Source organism: Nomascus leucogenys, chromosome 3 (assembly GCF_006542625.1).
Source record: "Nomascus leucogenys isolate Asia chromosome 3, Asia_NLE_v1, whole genome shotgun sequence".
Lineage (NCBI taxonomy): Eukaryota > Metazoa > Chordata > Mammalia > Primates > Hylobatidae > Nomascus > Nomascus leucogenys.
The window spans coordinates 75,974,733-76,001,002 of record NC_044383.1 but is presented as its reverse complement, the minus strand read 5'-3'; the positions used below and the strand labels follow the sequence as shown (position 1 = coordinate 76,001,002).

Genomic DNA, 26,270 nt, shown 5'->3' with positions numbered 1-26,270 from the left:
CCACTCCACAGGCTTGAAATAAGGACATGAGGTAACATCCATCATCTAGCATGGGTCTCCCTTCCCTCCGCTGTCCTTAGCCCCCACCCCATCCCAGAGGACACCCCAACCGTTCCCTCTCCTCTTCGACACCCTACACCTTTGCCTTCGCAAAGACCAGTGAGATATTTCCAACGTCAAATGGATTTGGGTGAAGAGCTGGATCTCTTCCAACCAGAAGGGCTATGGCTGGAGGGTCCAGGTACCCACCAGCCAGTCCTGGCCCACTTGTCCACTTCCATTTTTGAAATGTAAACTGTGGTTCCCAGTCTCTGTGTCTCTTCTTGGAAGAGCATTCTTCACCAAGAACACCATTCTCCAAACTACGACTTCCCTGATTCTCCAGCAATGCTCCTGGCCTCGCACAGCACTCAGGCTCCCTGTCAGCAAGGAGGTGTGACACCCTGAGAGCTTCAGGAGCTGAGCTACAATGGCACAGGAGCTTTTCTGAGGAGGGGCTGTGTTCCCTGCACATGCTTGGCTCCTTTTCTGGCCTCTGGTTAAAGTACAGCAATAGCAAAGGCAGTAATCCGTTTCCTAGAGAAGCTGAAGCTATCTCCTCCATCCTGGGGCTTTCCTAGCACAAGGCCCACCCTCTTAAACACACATCACCTGCCAAAGGAGAAAAGCAAGAAAGCAGCAGACATGTACTTGGTTTTCCAGAACATTCTGCAGTAAATAGCAACAAAAATAGAGCCCTTTGGAGAAGAGGCTGCCCCTATCCAGCACATAGGAATGCCCCCAGGCATGTCTGACTAATGGGAAAAGCTGGAACTCCTCTAAGGGTGAGGGAGCAAATAAAAATTGATCCTTAGAGGCAGCTTTGAATGACTTAGGCTTAAGGATGCAACTGCTCTCCTCCTTTCCATTTCCATGCCCCTAGGACTGGCCACAGGAAGAAATGGGAACAGGAGAAAAGACCATGTATTACAAATAAGAAGTTTGGGCGAGGCAAGGTGGTTCACGCCTGTAATCCCAGCACTTTGAGAGGCCAAGGCGGGTGGATCACTTGAGCCCAGGAGTTCTATAGCCTGGGCAACATGGCAAAACGCCATCTCTACCAAAAAATACAAAAATTAGCTGAGTGTTGTTTTGTGCGCCTGTAGTCCCAGCTACTCATGAGGCTGAGGAGGCTGGATGGATTGAGCCCGGGAAATCAAGGCTGCAGTGAGCTGTGATTGCACCATTGCACTTCAGTCTGGGCAACATAATAAGACCTTCTCTCTAAAAAAAGAAAGAAAGAAAAAAAAAGGATGAAGTTTTAAAGCATCAATTTGCCCTGAGTCCTACCCCAGTTATCCTCAAAGATCAGTTCAGCTTAACTCATCTTAGGCCCTGGTGAGCCCGGCGAGATCAATAATCGGGCAGAGCAAGAGGCAGCAGTGGCCAGAATTTATTGAACACTTGGGTCCATTTATTGTGTAGAAGGCACTAGCTTAAGAATTTCACACGTTAGCTAATTCTATCCTCCCAATTATCCTATGAGGTGGACACTATTATCGAACCCATTTTATAGATAAGGAAACTGAGGCTTGGGAGACTGTCACTTGTTCTAAGTTATACAGCAGGTAACTGGAGTCTGGATCACCTCTTAAGCCATCTGAGCTCAGCCGCATGCTTTCCCTACCACTCTGTGCGCTGCCCTGGTTGTGTTGGGGGTGAGGGTAGGAGCGAAGTTCTTCCCTGGCAGAGCAGGGGCTTCATGTCTCACCCTTAGGAAGCTCCGCTCCCAAGTTCTTGGGTGTTTTACCTTAGCCCAGCCACTAACCTCTGGGGTTTGTTTAAAAATAACCTGATTCTTTTAGAATCTCAAGGACAAGGAGAGATGTTTTCTATTTTCTCTGCATCTGGCTCTCCTGGGGAGGTTGGTCTGTTGTCATTTCTCTGTATTGGTGTGTAAGCCTCTCCCTCCAGAGTCTCTCATCAACTCGCTGTGGTGAGGCCCAGGCAGTTTTTATACAACCTCCCCAGGTGACTCTAATGTGTGACCTGGTTGAGAACCACAGGATGGGATGAGGAGGGGCCAGGATAAACCCTCCCTGGACAGCTACAGGCCCTTAGGCTAAACCCGCCCTTCAGGCCTGCTCCAGCGAGGGCCATATCTCTTTTACATTCTTGTTGATGCTCTCATCAGCCTATCAATATAAAACACCGAAAATACTGCCTTGCCACAACCTACAGCTTCCCAGATCTTCAGAGTACATAAGCAATGTAATGACATTACTAAAAATATGGAAAAGAATATCCTCTATAATTCCACAACCCAAATTATCATTTTTATCCAATCATTTTCAGTGCATCTCCACGTGCGGCTGGAGGTTATCACCACTGCCTTCGACCCTTTAAAGGTGCTGGTTCCTCAAGGGGCCCTGGTATCAGGCTGGGCCATCTGAGGCCGGCAGGGGTAAGGAGAAGAGGCAGTATCCACCCTGACTTCCTGCATCTCCCTCTGATCCAGTCAGGAAGAGGCACAGTACTCAGGGCCTTGCTTCCAGGGAACCAGATCAAAGGGTCTTGAGATGTTGTGAAGCAACAACCACAAAAATGTGTCCCCACTGTCCACACCACTGGGGCACTGACTGGGATGATGATTTGTTCAGGCTGAGCCCTGTGGATCTAACTCCAGCATAACTGCTGCACGGGAACATCAGAGTGACTCCCATTCCAGCAGGCAATAAATTACATGAACAAGTGATTACAATGATGCCTAGAATGAAATGGTCCCTGCTATTCACTCTGAAGAGGCCAATTCCCAGTTGGGAGTGGGAACCTTCCAGGAGGAGGATTCCCGTTAAGATAATGATCTCCCACCAGTGAGGATGACAAGGGAGCCCAGCCAAAGGTAATCGGCTTAAAAGAAACCCTGAAAGGAAGTGGAGGTGTTTTTGTTGCCAGCAGGTGTCAGACTGGCGCTCAGCCTTCTTCCTGGACTCTCCAGGTAGACCAAGGCGTTACATTAGAAAACCCTCCCTAGGAGGGGCCAGGACCCTTGGAGAGAGGCGAACCAGAGCCATTTGAGAACTACAACCTACAGAAACAAGCCAGTCAACTGCCCCTGCCACTGACTGCATGGGGCCTGGGAGCCCAGGGCCATGACCCTGGTCCCTCGTCACTCCAGCCAGGACGCAGGTTGGGTCCCAGCTCCTTGCTCCTGCTTCAGTATCTTGGACCCTACTTACTAAAGGGCAGGCCTTTCAGACCAACAGTACCTGTCCAAGGAATGACAGGTCTAACAGAGCGGACCTGGACAAGGCCTGGCCCAACAGAATGCACCTGAAAAGTGAGAAGGAAAGGTGTGGTGCTTAGCCATTCCTGGAACACCTTTTTTTTTTGAGACAGAGTCTCGCTCTGTCTCACCCAGGCTGGAGTGCAGTGGCGCAATCTCAGCTCACTGCAGCCTCTGCCTCCTGGGTTCAAGCGACTCTCCTGCCTCAGCTGGGACTACAGGCGTGCACCACCACACCCAGCTAATTTTATATTTTTAGTAGAGACGGGGTTTCACCATGTTGGCCATGCTGGTCTCGAACTCCTGACCTCAGGTGATCCACCTGCCTTGGCCTCCCAAAATGCTGGAATTACAGGCATGAGCCACCGTGCCTGGTCTCAATGATATTCTTATGACCAGAGTCAAAAGGAGACCTGGGGCAGAAGCCAAAGGAATAAAAGGGCAGAAACTCTGAAGGAAGGGAGTAGGGAAAGGTTGTATAAAGGAATTGAGGCTCATTGGCTCAAACAATAAACAATTTAACCATCTTAACTAGGGACTGTAACAAGGAGGGCAGCTGCATGCTGTGATCCACACAAGGAGAAATGGTGTAATGGGAAGAATTTAGGTTAAATCAGTGTAATCATTTCATAAAGCTTCTTTTCTTCAAGAGACCATGAGAAATACATTGGATCAGGGTCATGCAGTCTTTTTTGAGTCAGTCTGCCTGTATTATCTGTTGCATTAAGAGAGAGGTAGTAGGAGGCAAGAAAGTTGTAACACCACTAAAATAAGAGTGGCACATATTTTACAAACATAATATTCAGAATGGGAAGTGTCTTTGAGAGTTTCATTTGGCTGAAGAGATGAAAGGAATTCTCAATGCCTCCAATCTTAGATCTGGCAGAACTGCAACAGCTGGAATTCTGGCCACCTGGCTCCTCGTTTAGATTTTAAATAGTGGAAGACCCCACCAACTTTTCTAAGTGCCCCAAGGGTCCTCTTATCATAGATGGTGTTCCCTGAGAGCTTCAACAGCCTGGAATGGTGTAAATTTGGGTCAGAAAAGTTCAAAGTCCTTGTCAGCCTTATGATTCAATGAAGACAAAGTTATGAAGACATTCAAGAAAAAAATGGAACACATTCGAGAAAAGAATTGAAAAAGTACCATCGATCAAAGAAAATAAAACTTTACATTTAAAAACAATTTATAGTTTAAGAAGCTTTCAGAGTTTTCTTTCCTTGTTGCAAATATATTTTATCTACTAGTCTACTTACATGAGTGACACATCATATCTTAATCAGACAATAGTTGACAAGAAACGGCAAGGGAATAAATTCCTTGGCTGACACAAATCAGGATCCAAAACAATCTCAGATTGGAATAGGCTAATTTTAAAAAGACAAAATGTAATGGGGGCAAAGGGTAATTCCTGCACTGGGGGCCAACAGTCCCATCACACAAGGATGGAAGTATTAGGATGGCCCTGTAAAATAATCATCATAAATGATATGGAGAGGTGATTTGAAATGTATATTGTTAGGAATCAGTTATTCCTAACAATGGGTTTAATTGATAAGATAATTCCTTTTTTGTTTGTTTTTTGAGATGAAGTCTTGCTCTGTCGCCAGGCTGGAGGGCAGTGGCATGATCCCGGCTCACTGCAACCTCCACCTCCCAGGTTCAAGCAATTGTCCTGCCTCAGCCTCCCAAGTAGCTAGGACTACAGGCATGCGCCACCACTCCTGGCTAATTTTTCTATTTTTAGCAGAGACGGGGTTTCACCATGTTGGCTAGGATGGTCTCAATCTCTTGACCTCATGATCTGCCTGCCTCGGCCTCCCGAAGTGTTGGGATTACAGGCGTGAGGCACTGCACCCAGCCTATTTTTTTTTTTTTTTTTTTTTGAGACGGAGTTTCACTCTGTCGCCAGGCTGGAGTGCAGTGGCATGATCTCAACTCACTGCAACATATGTCTCCCACGTTCAAGAAATTCTCCTGCCTCAGCCTCCCAAGTAGCTGAGATTACAGGTGCCCACCACCACGCCCGGCTAATTTTTTTGTATTTTTAGTAGAGGTAGGGTTTCACCATGTTGGCCAGGCTGGTTTTGAACTCCTGACCTCAAGTGATCCACCCACCTCAGCCTCCCAAAGTGCTAGGATTTAAGGCATGAGCCACTGTGCCCGGCCAAGATTTCCTTTTGAGGTAACTCAGTAATTGCTAGGGTTGGGCTTCCTTCTGTAAAGATCCACCAAGAAGAAGGACCAAAATATTTCAGGCAACTTACTGGCTATTAAGAATTCCATCAGCTTCTACAGTACTTGTCCCTGAGTGGTAAGACATCAGCTAATGGCCCACACACTCCTCACAGGTGGCGGCCCAGACTACATTTTCTTTTTTTTTTCCCCCAAGACAGAGTCTTGCCCTGTCGCCCAGGCTACAGTGCAGTAGCGTGATCTCAGCTCACTGCAACCTCCACCTCCTAGGTTCAAATGATTCTCCTGCCTCAGCCTCCTGAGTAGCTGGGATTACAGGCATGTGCCACCACGCCCTGCTAACTTCTGTATTCTTAGTAGAGACGGGGTTTCACCATGTTGGCCAGGCTGGTCTCGAACTCTTGACCTTGTGATCCACCCGCCTCGGCCTCCCAAAGTGCTGGGATTACAGGTGTGAGCCACTACGCCTGGCCAGACTACATTTTCAATGGGTTGACGCTGACAGAGCACAGCATGGTAGTCCAATACATCATGAACTATGGTTGGATATAAGGACTGTTCTTGCTTCTCTTCTGGGTTCTAACAAAAACCAGAAAACAAGAATCACTGCCTTTTCAGCAACTGTTAATATAATCATGTGTTTTTCTCTTTTAATTTGTTGGTATAACGAATTATGGAACAATCCTTGCATTCCTGGAACCCACCTGATCACACTGTATTATTCTTCTCATAAATGCTGCATTCTATTAGGTAATGTTATAAAGAATTTTAAAAATCAGCATCCATAATTGAGATTGGTGTTTCTTGTTCTTATTTATCTGTTTTTGACATTAAGGTTGTGCTGACTACATGAAAAAGTACAGCTTTCTATTTTGTTCTGTGCTTTACAATAATTTAAACATTGGATTTTTTGTTGTTGATAAAATATAAAACAGGACCATGAAACCATCTGGCCCTAGTGCTTTCTTTTTTTTTTGAGATAGAGTCTCGCTCTGTCAGCCAGGCTGGAGTGCAGTGGCGCGATCTCGGCTCACTGCAACCTCCGCCTCCAGGGTTCAAACAATTCTGCCTCAGCCTCCCGAGTAGCTGGGACTACAGGCACACGTCATCAAGCTCGGTTAATTTTTGTATTTTTTTAGAGATAGGGTTTCACCATATTGGCCAGGCTGGTCTCGAACTCCTGGCCTCAAGTGATCCACCCGCCTTGGCCTCCCAAAGTGCTGGGATTACAGGCGTGACCCACCACACCCGGCCGACCCCAGTACTTTCTAAAACTTGCATCTTTAATCGTGTTTCCAATATTTCCTATGCTAATTAGACTAAGTTTTCTGCTTATTCTTGGGCCCATTTTTTGTGATTTATAAATTTGTGATCAAATATGCATATACATAAAATCTACCATTTTAACAATTTTTAAGTGTATAATTCAGCGGCATTAAGTATATTCATAATGTTGCACAACCACCACCACCATCCCTGTCTAGGACTTTTTTGGGGATTAAATTCCTTGTGTTCTTCTTGCCTTACTGTGGTGGCTAGAACTTCCAGCTCTATAGTGAATGAGCAGACATCCCCATCTTGTTCCTTATCACAGCAGGAAAATATTCAGTCTCTCACTATCAAATATGATGTTAGCTCTTGGTTTTTTTTAGTGCTTTTTATCATGTTGAGAAAGTTTTCCTCAATTTCTGGTTTTCTGAGAGTTCTTTTCCCAAATGCGTGTTTGGTTTTGTCAAATTCTTTTTCTGTACCTATTAATATGATCAGATGATTTTTCTTGTTTAGCTTGTTATGGACTAAATGTTTGTGTCTCCCTAAAATTGATATGTTGAAGCACTAACTTTCAACGTGATGGTATTTGGAGATGGGGCCCTTTGGAAGGTAATTAGGTTTGGATGAGGAAATGAGGGTAGGGCCCGGATAAGATTAGTGCCCCTATAAGAGGAAGAGAGACTAGAGATCCCTCTCTCTGCCACACAGAGAGAAGCCAGCCATCTACAAACCAGGAAGAGAGCACTCACCAGGAAATGAATCTGTAGACACCTTGAACTTAAGACTTCCCATCCTACAAAACTGTGAAAAATAAATGTCTGTTGTTTAAGCCACCGAATACGTGGTATTTTGTTACAGCAGCCTGAGCTAAGGCACTTGTTGATATGGTAGATTACACTGATGTTGACCCAGTCTTGCATACTTGGAATAAATTTCACTTGATCATAGTTTATAATTCTTACACATTGCTCAATAAATTCACTGAAAAGATGAGCTAAAAGCAGACTAGGCAGAGCTGCTACCTATTCACCCACGTACCCTAAATTACTGGCTTAGAACAAGGAAACATGTAACAGCCCCCTCTCACTAGAAACAAACTGGCCTGCTGAGAAAGAATTTTCAGTGTCCCAACAAGTTCCTGGCTTAATTTATTTTCTGAAACCTAAGTCATTATAACTTAAAAGAAAGAAAAGAAAAAGAAGACAACTACTAAGCGGGCCTCAGGGAATTCGCCGATAGACCACCTGCACTAGCGTCTGAGCAGAGGCCCAAGTGGGCAGCTCAGTGGCTTCAAGAGCTCCTTTCCTCTTTGGCTTCTTCATTTTACAGCACTACCAGGGTGGGGATGTGGAGAATCACCCATGCAAGCCTCACAACATGCTGATTACTGGCCTGGAAACCAGTAATCCTCCAACGCATTTTGTTCAGGAAAGGTACAGGTATTTAGGGAGGATTTTTAAACGCTGACACCCAGCTGTGCCACAATATTATAATGTCTCGTCTAGAGTGGTTAGGACCTACTAAATATATGTTTTCAGTGAGTTTTACTAGCACATAATCTGGGTTATAAAGCACTCAGCTGTGTGGTTAGACTTACTTTTAAGTGCAATCTGCTAAGGCAACAGGATGCAATATGGACAAATCACGGTGGTGGCAGATAGTGGATGGCTTGCTGATTGAACACTCAGGGCTTGGCGGGGCCTCTGGGCCCAAACTCCCACCAAACCTACCTAGAGTTGAGGAGAGAAGCAGGGGGCAAACAGGGCCTGCCTTCACTGCCACTGAGAACCACTGTAAATAAGGTGGGCCTTTACAGAGGGCAGGAGGAAAAGACATTGCAATTCTGCATAGGCAGTGAGGGGCAGGAGAGAGCAGCCAAGAGATTCAGGATGAACTCTTACCTAGACTCTTTAACAGCAGCCTAATAACCTCTCCTAAGATGCTTGAGTTAGCTTTGGGGGCCCATCCCCAAAGTTCTGAGGCTTGTTCTCCTCAATTACAGTGTGTCTGACCTGCCATACCAATTCTTCCATTATCCCTCTCAATCTGAGGGGCTGCCTCTTTTTCCTCCAAAGATCATCTCCTAGGGACACCTACCTACCTTTGCTAGAAACATGAGTCACTGTGGTACATGCCTAATTACCATCCTTATCATAGTAAGTTAACACTTAAGACATTCGTATTATTGATCCAATAATTTTCCATGCATTGTCTCATAGACAAGCCACACAACAATTCACAGCATATGTTTGCTTTCCCATATTTGAGACATTTATTTCCTGCTAGTAAAATTGTTTCTAGTTTGAATCATGGCATTTAGAATATCAGTATTTCATGGTATTCTACAAAGAGCAGCACAACTTTCAGATGTCTAACCACTGGCTTGGCCCGATGCTCAATGGACAGTGTTGTCCTGCCCTGCATGGAAGGCTCTGAAACCTCAGGGGGAAATACCAAGAGCAGTGAATGGTTCTCCGCCTTGCTGCTCTGAAAAATCCCCAAGCCCAGGCCATACCCCAGACCAACTAAACCACAGCCTCTAGGTATGGGCCTGGGCATCAGTATTTAAGGCTCTAAAGGTGGTCACACGTGCAGTCAGTACTGAGAACCACTGACTTTTCTGTCTCCAGGGACAGTTGACTCAGGTGGAGAGATGGTCTTCATGATAATAACAACTCCCATCCGTTGAGCTCTTTCTACATCGTTAATTACACTGTTCTAAGCACTTTGCATGGATTACCTCATATAATCCTCACCACATATCCTTGAGGTAAGTGCTGTTATGCTGATTTTACAGACAGGAAATGAAGGCTCAAGGAGGCTAATAACTTGGGCAGGGTCGAAAAGATGGTAAATGTGATTCACTGCCTCTACTCTTGGTAAGGAAAAATTGTGAGAGACTTTAAAAGGGATCACAAATTCATAGAGACAAAGTGGAATGGTGGCTGGCAGGGGCTGGGTGGGAGGGAGAAAAGGGGAGTTAGTGTTTAACGGGTACAAGGTTACAGTTTGGGAAGATGAAAAAAGATCTGGAAATGGATGGTGGTGAGGATCACACAACTGTGTGAATGCAGTTAATGCCACTGGATTGAACAGTTGAAAATAATTAAGATGGAGCTGGGTGGGGTGGCTCATGCCTGTAATCTCAGCACTTCAGGAGGCTGAAGTGGGAAGATTACTTGAGCCCAGGAGTTCAAGACCAGCATGGGCAGCATGGCAAGACCCCATCTCCACAAAAAGTAAAAAGTTAGGCCGGACGCGGTGGCTCACGCCTGTAATCCCAGCACTTTGGGAGGCCAAGGCGGGTGGATCACGAGGTCAGGAAATCGAGACCACAGTGAAACCCCGTCTCTACTAAAAATACAAAAAGTTGGCTGGGCGCGGTGGAGGGCGCCTGTAGTCCCAGGTGCTCCGGAGGCTGAGGCAGGAGAATGGCATGAACCTGGGAGGTGGAGCTTGCAGTGAGCCAAGATCGTGCCACTGCACTCCAGCCTGGGCGACAGAGCAAGACTCCGTCTCAAAAAAAAAAAAAAAGTTAGCCTGGCATGGTGGTGCGTACCTGTGGACCCAGCTCTTTGGCAGGCTGAGGTGGGAGGATCTCTTGAGACCAGGAGTTCAAGACCAGCTTGGGCAATTAATATAGCAAGACTCCACCCCCACCATCTCTACAAAAAAAATTTTTTAATTGTCTGGGCCTGGCCTGACAATTCTCCTTCAAAACAGTAGTAACATCTTACTGGTTTCCTCTTTAATTAATGAGTTAAATGAAATGTTAACACGTGCTCATTTTATAACTTTCTCAGAATTAGCACCATATGTTAATCTTCCCCAGAGATTTTTGATGATAAACTACAAAAGCCTAAGTTTTCCCAGTTGAGATTTTCTTCCCACAGGGTGATGCTTCTAGCTATTGTAGAACACAAGCAGATTTTGTTTGACTTGCCATGTAACTGTATACCCTCAATGCCCTGTTTGTTTCAGTGAAAAGACACCTGCTCCACACAGTGTGTGGATGTGCTAACTGGGAGCAGAACCAAGCACTGCAGCAGCCCTGCATGGGCTCCTGCCCTTGCTCTGGATGTGAGAACACACTGGGGTACTTGGGGTCAGAACAAAAGACCCAGGCATCTTGGGAGGGAATTCCATTTTCCATCTGGGAATGGAGGATGGGGAAGGGGAGGAGAGGTGTGGAGATCCCCCTCTTCTATTCCCCTCCCATCAGTCACTCCCCCACTTTTCCCTTTGATTCCCAGGCAGCTGGGATTCCCAGAGAAAATTCTGTGAAACGCATGCTGAAGTGAAGAGGAACCGAGGCCAGAGGCCAAATGCACCTTAGCAGAGAGCTCCTGGAGAGAAGGCTAGAAAGGTAAGATGAGCTCAGATGGTGAAGGGCCAGGAGAGGCAGCAGAGGGAGCCCAGTGTACCACTGGCACCGTGTGTTTAAAGGTCAGTCCCATCGGGCTCTTCACACACTGCTGGTGGAGTATAGACTGGCACAACCTCTCTGCAGAGCAATTTAGCTCTAGCTGTCAAAATTGCAAGGGCATGCATGCTCTCACTCAGAAGTACCACTTAGAGAAATCTCTCCCACAAACATAATCGTACTGTGCAATAAGACCTCCGAACGAGTCACTGCAGTATGCTTTGTAAGGGCAGGAGATTAACATAATCTAAATATCCATCAATAGGGGATTGGTTAAGCCAATTAAAATGAAGGAGAGTATAGTATCCCACAATTTGTATAAAATGGGGAAACACACAGAGATACATCTACTTGCGTGTATGTATGTAAATATCTCAGGAACAATGTAAGAAGCAGGTAAGACAGGTGCCTTCAGGGAGGGAAACACTGAGTGGTGGGGGCAGCACGGGAGGAGGACTAGGCAAACTTTGTGCCTTCTGTAGTAGAACCATTACCTACTCCAATTAAAATAAGTGTATGGGGTCCTCTGGAAGGAGCATGCTATATTCAACACAATTCTCCCAAGTGAAAAGTTTCACCTGACCAACCACCTTGTAAGTGTCAATTTCCCCCACGTCCTGGGGAGTCACAGCTTAAAGCAAATGACTAGGAACCAGCAGGTCGGCAAACACGAGTTCAGGCCACGCCATTCTGGTAAGTCCTAACGTTAAACACAAACCCAGGAAATCAAAAACAAAGCAAATGACCACCACAAAAGATCCTTCGTTTCCACTGCTCCCCTGCCTTGGAACGCCAGCATCGCAAATCCCTCATGGAAGTGAGGTTTTGTCGAAACTGCAAACAGGTTTCAGAGCAGGAAGCCTAGCGAGTGGCAGCAGGACAGCCCCTCGGTGCAGAGCCTGTTCTCGTTGTGTTTCTTGAGGCCATGAATGTATACCACTTATTGACTTCCAGTGTTCTCATCAAAGTGGCTGCCAGAAAATATTTACCAGCCAGGCATCCTCTTCATTTCTGAAAACATCATCAGGTGCTCATGCTGGGGAAAGTTACTACTTTACTACAATCGAACTCTTTGCATTTCTCTTTTTAAAAGTTTAAAGTTTATATTGGAGTACAGTAGTTACCAGCATGGGGAGACAACATGATGCAAAGGCCCCACAGGAACCACAAGCAACCTACAAAGGACTTATTCAGCCTCCTGAAGCTTCTGTTTCCTCATCTGTAACAATATTAGGAGAGTTATCTTTTAAAAAAAAAAATCAAGTTTCTTGAGGTATAATTTCCATTCAACAAAATTAACTTTTTAAAAGTATTCACTTTCATCTGGTTGGAGAAATGTATACAGCCAACCCCACAAACAAAATATGGAAGATTTTCATCACCCCCACCCAAAATTCCTTCCTGCTCCTTTGCAGTCAGTAATTTCCCACCATCTCCAGCCCCTAGCAATCACTGATCTATTTTCTGTCCCTATAATTTTGACTCTTTTAGTAAGTCTGGAAGATACTAGTATGTCTGGAAATCAGGTAGCAAAAGTCCTTCAACTTTGTTGTTCAACGTCACTTTGGCTATTCTAGGTCTCCTGCATTTCATATAAATTTCAGAATCAGCTTCTCAACTTCTACTCCAAAAAGCTGATAGTTTTATTAAATGTTGGACATTGAGCTAAACACTTTGTCGTCTCATTTAGGCATTTTTTTTTTTTTTTGAGACAGGGTCTTGCTCTGTGGCCCAGGCTGGGGTGCAGTGGCACTATCTTGGATTACTGCAGCTTCCGCCTCCTGGGTTCAAGCGATTCTCCTGCCTCAGGCTCCCAAGTAGCTGGGATTACAGGCGTGCACCACCACACCCGACTAATTTTTGTATTTTCAGTAGAGATGGAGTTTCACTAGTCTCGAATTCCTGGCCTCAAGAGATCCACCAGCCTTGGCCTCCCAAAGTGCTGGGATTACAGGCATGAGACACTGTGCCCCGCCTTCATTTAGTTTTGATGGCAATCTCACGAGGTTGAGATTATCCTCATTTTTCAGGTAGGACACTGAATGGCCTTGTGTCCTCCACTCAGGACTCCCTGCCTGATACTTGGACCACAGCTCTTAGCATTGTTGCATTGTCGGAATCCCCTCGGTGCCTACTATATTTGACACTGACTATGTGCTGAGCACTGTTCTAAGTAGTTTGCATATACTGATTCAGTTAGTGCTTAAAGAACCTAATGAGGTAGCTATTATTTAATCCTCATTTTAGAGGTGATGATATGATGTACAAAGTAATTTCCTCAAGACCACAGAGCTAGTAAATATCGTTGGCATTTGAAACAGAGCACCTGGCTCCTGCATCCACGCTCGTACCTTCTACACTACACCGCCTTCATCAGGAATTTCTGAACTTGCTCTAAAACTCTGGGAATGGTGTGCAGGAGGCAAGGACAGGGGAGGAGAAAAGTCCCTTTGGCCCGCCCTGCAGACAGCCTCTTTCTCTGTCTGCACTGAGGGGTGGCCAGCATAGTGGTGGAAGGGCAAGGACTATGGAGGTGCTGGAAACAAGAGTCAGGAGTGTCCTACATGTGGGCCTCAGGGCCAAATAAAGCTGGCTCCTTTCTCAGGGCTAGCACCTACTGCTTCTTTGGTCATGGGCAAGTTACTTTCTGCCTAGCACCTCCCTTTCCTCATTGGTATCTCAGCAATAAGAGCACCAGCTTGGCAGAGCTGTGGTAAGGATTTCAACCAGATAGTATATGGCAAGCACCTGGCCCACTGCTGGTGCAGGCACTCAACACATATTTTTAAACTTGACTTTATCTTTGACAAAGTACAAAATTAATATATGCTTATTTTAATAACTGAAACAATACAATGAAAAAAATCAGGCCGGATGCGGTGGCTCATGCCTGTGATCCCAGCACTTTGGGAGGCCAAGGTGAGCGGATCACTTGAGGCCAGAAGTTTGAAATCAGCCTAGGTAATATGACAAGACCTCATCTCTACTAAAAATACAAAAATTAGCCAGGTGTGGTGGCATGTGTCTGTAGTCCCAGCTACTCAGGAGGCTGAGGCAGGAGAATGGCGTGAACCTGGAAGGCGGAGCTTGCAGTGAGCTGAGACTGCACCACTGCACTACAGCCTGAGCAAAAGAGTGAGACTGTTTCCAAAAAAAAAAGGGGAGGGGAAAGAAAGCTAATCATCTTCCTTGCTAGGTAGCCAATGTTAACAGTCTCATGTGTCCCATGTGGTTCTCCTGGCTCACACAAATGCAAGCATACATTTGTGGAGAGAAGTAGACTTACCTATTTAAACTGAAGTAGATCACACTGTATGGTCTCCATGCTACCTGCCCTGTGGCACCTCCTGAGTTTTCCACCTGCCCACTCTGCAGAGAACTCTGGGGGGCTCACCCTCTATGAACAAGTTCTTTGAGGCTCTGGGGTTTGTGCTTAATTATCTAAATTTCCATTTCGTTACTCAGGGAGAGTGGTAGGTATCAAATGGAGATGAATTTTATGAATGATACTGAGTTTTCTTCTTAACCAAACTTGCATAAAACAACCTTTGTCTACTTCCTTTTGGAGAAGATAAAAACTTCAGTGAAACATTCCAAGGACCAGCTTTTTTTGTTGTTTTGTTTTTCGAGACAGGATCTCCCTCTGATGCCCAGGCTGGAGTGCAGTGGCACAATCATGGCTCACTGCAGCCTCAACCTCCTGAGCTCAAGCAATCCTCCCACCTCAGCCTCCTATGTAGCTAGGACTATAGGTGTGCATCACCATGCCCAGCTAATTTTTTATTTTCTGTAGAGACAGGGTCTCACTATGTTGCCCAGGCTAACCAGCTTCTTAACAGTTCTAGGAAATGATACTCTGCCTGGGGACTCCTAGAGGCTCTCAACTCTAATATTATGGCCAATGCTTGGCACTAAGGAGCAATGCAGAGGGTTTATCCAGATGACAAAACACCTGTTGGTATTGAGGTAACAAAATTAGCTGTATCAGAAGGTATTTGACTAAAGCACAAGGAACTGGACAGAATATGTTCATTTATAAAACCAGAGCTTTCTTGCAAAGAAAAAATATATCCCATTTTTTTGTTTTAGTATCAAACATCTCAAGAAGTGCCTGCAGGGGCAACTAGAAAGACACAGAGTTGAGAGAAGTTAGGAGGCATAATGAGCCTCAACTTGGTCACTGACAGGAAGCGTAAGTGGAGGGACGTCAAAGACCCAAAAGAAGAAAGGATGGCTTTGGGCTTCTGCTTGAGGTGTGCACAAATGGGGCTCCCTTGTACTGATAAAGCGACCTTGGGAAGAGGACCAGGGCTCAGGAGGGGCTGCAGCTTCCAGCGTGGCCACTTCAATTTGAACCTGTGGATTCTGCACATAAAGATGCCCAGGAAGGCTGGGCATGGTGCTTCATGACTGTAGTCCCTGTTACCTGGGAGGAGAATCACTTGAGTCCAGAAGTTTAGGACCAGCCTGGGCAATATAGTGAGACTCTTTTCTCAAAAAAAATAAAAAATAAAAAATGCCCATGAAGGCAGCTGGCCTTGGGGATCAGGAGACAGGGCCAAGCTGGAGATGGAGACATGGTGACCAGCCTTGAGCTGGAAAAGCCAAGTGGGTGCCCAGAGGGAGGGCAGATGAGTGCAGAGGGCCTGAGGAAAGCCAATTTTAGAGGCAGGAAGAGCAAAAGGAGATGGAGAAGGCACCTTGGGGAGGAAAACCAGGAGGCAGAGCTGACAGACCCAAGGGGAGCTTCAGGGATAGGAGTGCAGGCAACAGTGTCAAATTGTAGCCTGTCTCACCAAGAATGCAAGCTCGAGTGAGGACCAAGATGTTTTTTCCTGTCTTGTTCACCGGTGCACAGCTGAAGCTCAAAATATATTGTCTAGATGAGGGAAGGAACAGATGACTTTGGTGAAAGGAGTAGCAGAAAAGTGAAGGGTCACGAGCCTGAGATATTGTCTTTAATAATTTGCTCCAGAGATATGTCAGACTTCTCAGCATACCCAGTGCTTTTGTCAGATTACCTGTTCCGGCTGAAAATGTGTTTGTCAACATGATAAGTACAACTGGTCGAAATATGAAAGTTGTGCAAATGGCCAGGCGCAGTGGCTCACGCCTGTAATCCCAGCACTTTGGGAGGCCGAGGCAGGTGGATCATGAGGTCAGGAGATCGAGATCATCCTGGCTAACACAGTGAAACCCCGTTTCTACTAAAAATACAAAAATTAGCCGGGCGTGGTGGCGGGCGCCTGTAGTCCCAGCTACTCGGGAGGCTGAGGCAGGAGAATGGCGTGAACCCAGAAGGCAGAGCTTGCAGTGAGCCGAGATCACGCCACTGCACTCCAGCCTGGGCGACAGACCGAGACTCTGTCTCAAAAAAAAAAAAAAAAAAAAAAAAGAAAGAAAGAAAGTTGTGCAAATGGAAAATCATAGTTCTTAGTGAGCCTTTCTCTTAAAACATGAGTTTTAAATTCTTACATGTAGTTCCCACATCAATTTCCAGCTCCCAACCCCACTTGCTCTGAAGACGTGTTCTGTGCATGACAACCCCACCCTTACTTAGTGGACAACATACTGGAACCACCCACTATGAGTTGAAGTAAAATCCCCAGGACAGAAGAGATGCCCTTATCTGTAGCAGAGAAAATGTCCACGGGAGCCAGGACATTGCAGTTCTCATCTGGGCTCTGGCGTGCCCTATTTGAACAAGTCGCTTTCCTTCTGTGACCTCATTTCCTCTCAAGAGAAACCATATATATCTTACAAGGCTCTGGGGACAAGCAACATATATGTGAAAATAATTTGGAGATGTTTTACACAAGTACAGTCCCATTATTGGGAAATCGCTTATTTATTTTTTTTTTAAGTATCTGGGCATATTGAGCTCCCAGTCAATAAAACATTTGCAGATTATATCCACAATGTGTCAGGTGCCAAGGAGTAGGCTCTAACAAGCAGCAGCCCACAGAAAGTTCACAATCTAAACTTATAAACCACATAGTGGAAACATGATGGTTACCAGTGTTGGGGCTCAAAAAACAATAACCCAAAAGGAAGGCCTCAGGAGCAAAAGTTTTTCTCTGACCTCTTCCTGCCCTCCTATCTCTAGCCCCTCAATTCCTCCCCAGAGGCTAACCATAGAAACTAGAATCCCTCTTCCCCCAAGGCAGGTCATAGAAACCAGAATCTCCTACCCCTAAAGCCAGCCATAAAACTTAAAAATATTACTCTAACCTTCCCCTCCTCCCCTTTCTGTGTAAAAGCAAGCCATGAAGAAATTATCTGACCTAGTTGACTGTAGGTCTTAACACTCCATTCCAGAGAGGGTCCTGCCTCATACCTAGAAGGCAGGAATGCTCAGCTCAGAAAGGCCAAGAAGAACGTAGACAGACAAGCTTTGCTGGGTTTCCCATGCAATCAGCATTCGATCGTGCCCTTTTTGTCCAATCATATTTCTACATGGCTATCCACACTCTTTTGAACCTAAGCATAAAAATGGACAATTTCCCCTGCATTTTTGGGTCCTCATTCTGAAGGCTCCTGTGTGTACATGTTAAATAAATTTTTATGCCTCTTCTACAATTTACCTGCCGTTTGTAAGTTGATTTTTCAGTGAGCCTTCAAGGGTCAAGGGGAACTTTCCTCCTTGCCTCCTGTGGGAGCAAGGACTCTCGAACCAGATGGCCAGGGTTTGAGTCCCAGTTTTGACACTTTCTAAGGGAAACTTAGGGCAGGTTACCTGATCATTCCTTGCCTCAGTTTCCTCATCTGTAAAATGGGGATAATAGCCATGGTGAGCTTTAAAATATTTGTTATAGAGCTCTTACAAGAGTACCTAATACCTTGCAATTGCTATCAAAGTGTAAGAAATTCACAGTCAATAACATTATTCCCCTCATTTGGCACAGATGCGATGTGAATACCTTGCTAGGCACTGGAAGAGTTAAAAAATAATCAATATTATGTCCACTTAGATTTTATAACTATGGCAACATGTGCTATCACATTTAGTGCTTATGGAAACTCTGTAAGGTTTGTGAGGAAATAGAGGCTCCTGTCATGATTGGCCTAATCCGTGGTTCTGAGGCGGGGACGATTTTGTTCCTCAGGGGATGTCTGTCAGTGTCCAGAGACATTTTTGGTTGTCAAAATCCAAGGAAAGGAAGTACTATCAGCACATCTATGGCAAGAAGCCACAGATGCTGCTAAATACCCTACAATGCACAGGACAGCCCCAATAGCACAGGATGATCTGGCCCAAAATGTCAGTGACGTTGCTGAGGCTGAACAACCCTGGCCTACATTAACAAGCCGTTAACAAGCAGCAGAACAGGTGCCTATACCAAGGTCTTTGGACTCCAAATTCAGTGCCTTTCTCTTCTGTCAAACACAGATAAATGTAAGAGAGACAGTATGACCCAGGTCACAGTGATGATGTGGTGGGGAGTTCTGAGCACCCACAGAGCAGTATGAAGGACACAGAGTGCATAGAGAACAAGGTTACATCAATTGGGAGGTCAGCAAATTCCATCCAGGGTACCATTCACTGGGTGGACTTCATGTTGGTGGTGGCTCCTGAGCTGAGTCCTGAATGGGCAGGTCCTTCAAGGGGCAGAATGGATGCAAAAGGCCTTTCAGAAGGCAGTTACAAGGAACACTATAAGCTGAGTTTCCCAACAGCAACACTGTAAGCTCAAGGATGAGGCACTGCCTTTGAAGTTCTTAGGCAAAATAATTCTCTGCCTAGGTTTCTATACCAAATTGTCCCTTAAGCAAGAGGGTAGAATAAGGATTTTCAGACACGCAGACTCTCAAAAAATTTACGTCCATATTCCCTTTCTTAGGAAGAAATCAAAGAATGTGCAGTATCAAAGTTAGAGTGACATGGGTTCCAGCAAACAGGGATCTAATACAGGGGAGAGGTGAAAGGACTTCTCAGGATGACTGTGCAGAACTAGAGAGCAACCCAGATCAATCAGAAAGAAGGATAAATGACTCCAGAGGGGATATCCCCAGGAAAAGACTCGGGCTGATAAATATGTAATAGGTTTACTCATGGAGAATTGCACTAAGAATGGTTTTACAGAGTTATCGGATAGTAGACGAAATATTTACCAATAAATTTAAATCAAATTAAACAAGTGAAAAAATTAGGGTAACTATCAGCTCCAGGAAAAATAATAAGCTATATATTTTTAAAAAGTAATCATTCTCAGATAACTAGTGAGCAGCATTTACATAGTCGCAATAATTATAAGTCTGATTTTAAAACTGTGATATTTGGGAGGCTGAGGCAGTAGGATCGCCCAGGAAGTTGCTCATTATTATCAGCTAGGCATGGTGGCACACATGCCTGTAGTCCCAGCTACTCAGGAGGCTGAGGCAGGAGGACTGCTTGAGCCCAGGAGGTTAAGGCTGCAGTGAGCCATGTTCGCACCACTGCACTCCAGCCTGGGAGACAAAGCAAGACTCTGTGTCAAAACAAACAAACAAACAAAAAAACTGTGATATACAGTCACGACAATTTTGAGAAGAACAAAGTTGAAGAGATCACACTTTCTGACTTCAAAACACATTAAAAGCTACAGTAATCAAAACAGTTGGTATTAGAATAAAGATATATAAAACCTGTGAAATATAATAGGAAGCATAGAAATAAACCTTCGTGTATATGGTCAAATGATCTTCAGCAAAGATGCCAAGACCGCTCAATGGGAAAAGGACAGTCTCCTCAACAAATGGTCCTGGGAAAGCCGGATACCCACATGCAAAAAAGTAAAGATGGACCCTTACCTTACACTGTATAAAAAATTAACTCGAAATGGAATAACAACCTAAACATAAGATCCAAAGCTATAAAGCTTCTACAAGGGGAAAAGCTTCATGACATTGGATCTGGCAATGATTTCTTGGATATGACAATAGAAGCAAAGGCAATAAAAGCAAAAATAGACAAATGGGACATCAAGCTTGAAAATATTTGTGCATCAAAGAACACAATCAGCAGAGTAAAAAGACAAGCTACAAACAACGAGATACCACTGTACAGCTACTAGAATGGTCAAAATCCATAACATTGAAACACCAAATGCTGGTGAGAATGTGGAGCAACAGGAAATCTCATTCATTGCTGATGGGAATGCAGCAGTTTGGCAGTTTCTTACAAAACAAAACACTCTTACCATGTGATCCAAAAACTGCACTCCTTGGTATCTAGTGAAAAAAGTTGAAAATGTATGTCCACACAAAAAACTGCACATGAATGTTTATAGCAGCTTTACTCATAATTACCAAAATTTGGAAGCAACCAAGATGTCCTTCAGTAGGTGAATGCTTCCAAAACTGTAGTATATCCATACAATGGAAGATTTTTCAGTCCTAAAAGGAAATGAACTATCAAGTCATGAAAAGACATGGAAGAACCTTAAAAGCATATAACTAAGTGAAAGAAGCCAATATAAAAAGGCTACATATTGTATGATTCCAACAACATGACATTCTAAAAAAGGTAAAACTATGGAGACAGTAAGAAGATCCAGTGGTTGCCAGGGATTGCGGTGGGAGGAGGGAAGGGGATAAATAGGTGAAGCACAGAGGATCTTTAGAGCAGTAAAAATAATCTATATGATACTATACTGGTGGATGTATGTCATTATACATTTTTCCAAATCCATAGAAGGTACAAGAATAAACCGTAATGTAAACTATGGACTTTGGGTGATAATGATCCATCAGTATAGGCTCATCAGTTGTAACAAATGTATCACTCTGGTGGTGGATGTTGATAATGGGATAAGTTAAACATGTTTAGGGGCAGGAGATATGTGGGAAATCTCTGGACCTTCCTCTCAATTTTGCTGTGAATCTAAAATGGCTCTAAAAAAGTACTCCTAAAGGCAACCACAGAATGAGAAAAACTGTTGCAAATCAAATATATGATAAAGGATTAATATCTAGAATATATAAAGAACTCTTACAACTCAACACCAAAAAAATCAAATAACCAGATTAAACAATAGGCAAAGGACTTGAATAGCCATTTCTCCAAGGATGATACACAAATGGCAAACAAGCATATAAAAAGACATTTAACATCACTAATAATCAGAGATATGCAAATCAAAACCACAGCAAGATATCACCTCACATCCATTAGGAAGGTCAGTAAAAATAGTAGCACTTTGGGAGGCCAAGGCTGGCGGATCACGAGGTCAGGAGATCGAGGCCATCCCTGTAACACGGTGAAACCTTATCTCTACTAAAAATAAAAAAAAATTAGCCAGGCATGGTGGCGGGCGCCTGTAGTCCCAGCTACTCAGGAGGCTGAGGCAGGAAAATGGCGTGAACCTGGGAGGCGGAGCTTGCAGTGAGCCAAGATCGCACACTGCACTCCAGCCTGGGCGACAGAGCGAGACTCCGTCTCAAACAAACAAACAAACAAACAAAAACAGAAGGTAAGTATTGTCAAGGATGTGAAAAAGTGGGAACCCTTGTGCACTGCTGGTAGCACTGTAAAATGGTGCAACAGCCATGGAAAACAGTATGGAAGTTACCCAAAACTTTAAAAATAGAACTACCATATTTCACTTCTGAGTATATAACCAAAAGATATGAAAGCAAGGACTCAAACACCCATGTATACCCATGTTCATACAGCAATATTCACAATAGGCAAAAGGCGGTAGCAATCCAAGTGTCCATCAGTGGATGAAGGGATAAACCAGATGTGGCATATACATAAAATGGATTATTATTCAGCCTTAACAAAGAATGAAATTCTGGTACACGCTACATGAGTGAATCTTGAAAACATGCTAAGTGCAATAAGCTAGTCACAAAAGGACAATATGGTATGATTCCACTTATTTGAGGTGCGGCTAACAGTCAAATTCAGAGACAGGAAGTAGAACGGTGGGTGCCAGGGTCTGGGAGGAGGAAATGAGAAGTTAGCGTTTAATGGGTATAGAGCTTCAGTTGGGGAAGGTGAAAAATTTCTGAAGATGGATGGTGGTGATGGTTGCACAATAATGTGAATGTATTTAATGCCACTGAACTATGCATTTAAAAATGGTTGTAGTAGTACATTTAGTATGTATATTTTACCACAATAAATAAATTTTAAAAATATAAAAGGAAGGCCAGGCATGGTGGCTCATGCCTGTAATTCCAACACTTTGGGAGGCTGAGGAGGGAGAATCACTTGAGTCCAGGAGTTCGAAACCAGCCTGGGCAACATAGGGAGACCCTGTCTTAACAATTAAAAGTGTGCATGCCTGTAGTCCCAGCTACACAGGGAGCTGAGGTGGGAGGACTGCTTGAGCCTAGGAGGTGGAGGCTACAGTGAGCTATGTTCATGCCACTGCATTCCAGCCTGGGTGACAGAGGGGAACAGCTGTTAAATAAATTATACACACACACACACACACACACACACACACACACACGAGTATAACATAAATATTAAACTTCACTTCATTAAAAAAACTAAACTGATGAATCAGGTGGTACAACATACATATTCATTGGAAATATGGAGACAAATACCAGAAAAGAAACATCTAGAAGGTTGAAAGCTGTTTCTTTGGAGTGTAAATGGCACTGGGCTAAGGGATCACTGTTTTTATTAAAAACCTTTATCAGTATTTGAACTAATAGTTTTAAAATTCCAATGGGCATGGGTTACTTTGATAAAGATAACTATGAAAAAGCAAATGATGTATAAAAAAAGACAGACAAGCACTGGTGAGATTGTAGAGAAACTGAAACCCTCATACATTGCTGGTGGAACGTAAAATGGTACAGGTATTCTGGAAAATAGCTTGGCAGTTTCTTAATGTGTTAAACAGATTTGCCATACAACCCAGCAATTCCACTCCTAGGAATATACTCTAGAGGACTGAAAACATATTTCCAACACAAAAACTTGTATATAAATTTTCACAAAAGCATTATTCATAATAGCCCCAAACTGGAATCAACCACAAATGTCCATCAACTGATAAAGAGATAAACAGAATATATGTATACAATGGATTATTACTCAATCATGAAAAGGAATGAAGTATTGATACATGCTACAACAGAGATGAACCCTGAAAACTTTATGCTAAGTGAGAGAAGTCAGACACAAAAGACCACATACCATATGATTCTATTTATATAAAATGCCTAGAAAAGGTAAGTTTATAGAGACAAAAAGTAGATTCATGGTTGCCAGGAGTTGGGGGTGGGAATGGGAAGTGACAGCTAATGGGTATGAAGATTTTTACTGGCAGCCGGGCTCAGTGGCTCATGCCGGTAATCCCAGCACTTTGGGAGGCCGAGGCGGGTGGATCACCTGAGGTCAGGAGTTTGAGACCAGCCTGGCCCAACACGGTGAAACCCTATCTCTACTCAAAATACAAAAATTAGGCAGGTATGGTGGTATGTGCCTGTAGTCCCAGCTACATGGGAGGCTGAGGCACAAGAATCACTTGAACCTGGGAGGTGGAGGTTGCAGTGAGCTAAGGATTGTGCCACTGTACTCCTGCCTGGGCAACAGACGGAGAGACTGTCTCAAAACAAACAAACAAACAAACAAAATATATATATATGATTTTTTATTGTGACGATAGAAATGTTCTAATATTTGAATGTGCTTATATTAGTTGCCAGAACAAGAAATTTGTTCCTCAGTTCTGGAGGCTGGGATGCGTGAGTTCAGGGTACCCGCATGGTCAGGTTCTAGTGGGGGCCCTTTTCTTAGCTTGCTGATGACCACTTTCTCACTGTGTCCTCACATAGCAGGGAGGGGGAGAGACAGCAGACCCTGGTGCCTCTTCTTACCTAGAAACTAATTTCATCACAAGGGCCCCATTCTCATGACCCCATTTAAAAACCTAATTATTTCCTAAAGGCCCTATATCTCTAAATACCATTAGGGATTAGGGTTGAAAAAAACGAATTTGGGGGAAAAACAATTCAGTGCATAGCAGTGGTGGTGTAAATACACTAGAAATTATTGAATTGTACAATTAAAATAGGTGAATTTAATGTACGTAAATTATATCTTAATAAAGCTGTTTATAAAATAGCAAATAATTAAGTCTATTTATAGAAAAAAACTTGCAGACTATGCCCTAAGTGCATTAAGTAAGTTATTGTTATAACAATTCTGAAAAGCTGACATTATTATCCCTCTTTTACAGATAAGAAACTGAGGCTCAAAGAAGTTAAGCAACTTGCACAATTAGCAAACAAAGCAGAGTTAAAATCTGTGAGCAGGTGCCCTAACTACAGAGTCCGCACTCTCTCCCACTTGTGATTGCCTGGGCCCTGGAAAGTGCTATGGATAGATCACACAAGCTCTGAGTTAAGGCTCCCTTCACCTTCAGTTCCAAACAATCCAATCACCATTTATGGGCAGACCCCTATTCACCTCCATGGGGACCTACAAGTAGCTCAAGACCTCTCTGGAGGCCGGCATGGAATGAGAAAACTGCATGTAAGTAAACATGAAAATAGGAGCTGACCAATCTGCCACAGGAGGTCAGAAGTTAACAGATGACCTTCCATGAAAATTAAACTTTGCCCCTCTTCACAGCTCTTTCTGGGGAGGTCTGGAGGGTGGGCTTCGGAGCCAGACTCTGTGGGTACAAGTTGCATTTCCACCACTCAGCGGCTGAGGGACCCTGGACAAGTTTCCTCATCTCCAAAATGGGAATGAGAAGAGAAATCTCTTCTAGAGGGCTGTAAAGTGCTTACAGCAATACTAGGGCTCAATAAGTGCTTGCTATCAGCATTACTTTGCCAGTGCATTCAAACTTTCCATCTAGCTGCACAGAGCCTGCCTTTTCTTGGCTTTGCTACAAAACTGCCTTTGGCCAGTATGGTCTCTTATCTTTCATAGTCTTCTCTGTTGGCGCAGGGTAAGCAATGCCCTCCAAAGCTTACCACCCATCTTCACTGACCCACATGAAATCAAAGCCTATAGAGGTTGTAGCGGTCATCTGGTCCAGGCCATCATCATACAGACGGGGACAATGAGACTCTGCACAGTGGAGGAGTGTGCACAAGCTGGTCCACCTCCCCGGGAGGCCCATCTAACGTGATTATCGCACACTCTGTCCAGTAAGCTTTTGTGTCCCAACTTCTCCCAAGAGATCTCCTCTCCATTTAGCTAAAGAAATAGGTGAGAAAAGCCACCGTGATTTTAAAGACTGTCAAATGCTAATTACAAGTTGCTCCACTTGAAAGATGGCAACAAAAGCATTCTTAATAATCCTCCTTCTCCCCAAACCTCCACCACTGGAAGAAAAGCCAGTTCTTTGAAAGCTGCGAACCAAACCCAGCAGTTTTTTGGACAATGGTTAAGAGGTAGGCCAGTTCCCAGGGAATGGCTACAGCGTATTTTTCTCTTGTTACCTTGGTAACTGCTACCTTGGCGCCTTTGTTGATGAGCTGAACCACATTCTCTGTTTGGCCTTTGTACGCAGCTATGAGAAGGCGCTCTGAAAGTGCAGCGACCGCATCTTGCTGGCTCATGAATTAGGAAAGAAAGGTTTTCAGGGAAGCGGTAGACAAGTTCCTTCAGCTCAACACGATGTCATTGGCCCGACCTGGCACCCACAGGTAAAGATGTTCACAATCATCAGAAGATGTCTTTATGAATATGCCATCTTCGGGACCTAGGGGTTACAAAACAAAGCTGCCATCAGGACCACTTGACACACAAGGACAGGTCACACCTCTTCTCTGTGATTTTAAGGCATTCTGCTGCTTGCATGTTGCAGGGGAGGGGAGCTGTGGGAGGCAGGACACACGGGAAGCACACTCCACAGCAAAGCCCCTGAACAGAACTTCCAAGTGGAAGGCAGCAGAATGTGCCAACCTCCCTCCCTTCTTCCCCCATCAGGGACATCCTCCAGAAGAGTATGGCCAGAACTGCAAGGTTTGCTCTGTTTTCCTCCCAGGGAGCGGAAGCCTGGTATAATCCCCTAAGCACCACCTGGTTTACACACCGCCTTTGGCAGGGAACTGTACTGTGTGTGATCACCAAAGGCCCCCTGGTTGGGTTTTGTGCGTCCACTATGGCTAACGTGCCGCTTCCCCAGTGGGTCAGTGGCCTGTGGAACACA

General features: G+C 44.5%; 1 protein-coding gene across 3 annotated transcripts in view; it reads right to left on the bottom strand.

Moving 5' to 3' along the window:
• The window catches only part of ANKRD6 (ankyrin repeat domain 6), a 207,202-nt gene that overhangs the window by 41,783 nt on the left and 139,149 nt on the right, over positions 1-26,270 (bottom strand). For all 3 annotated transcript variants that reach the window (XM_003258333.4, XM_004087621.3, XM_030809470.1), the window contains exon 2: positions 25,558-25,820. In XM_003258333.4, coding sequence (XP_003258381.2) covers positions 25,558-25,677 — 120 coding nt within the window. In that variant the 5' untranslated portion in view covers positions 25,678-25,820. The remainder of the gene's footprint in view (positions 1-25,557; positions 25,821-26,270) is intronic.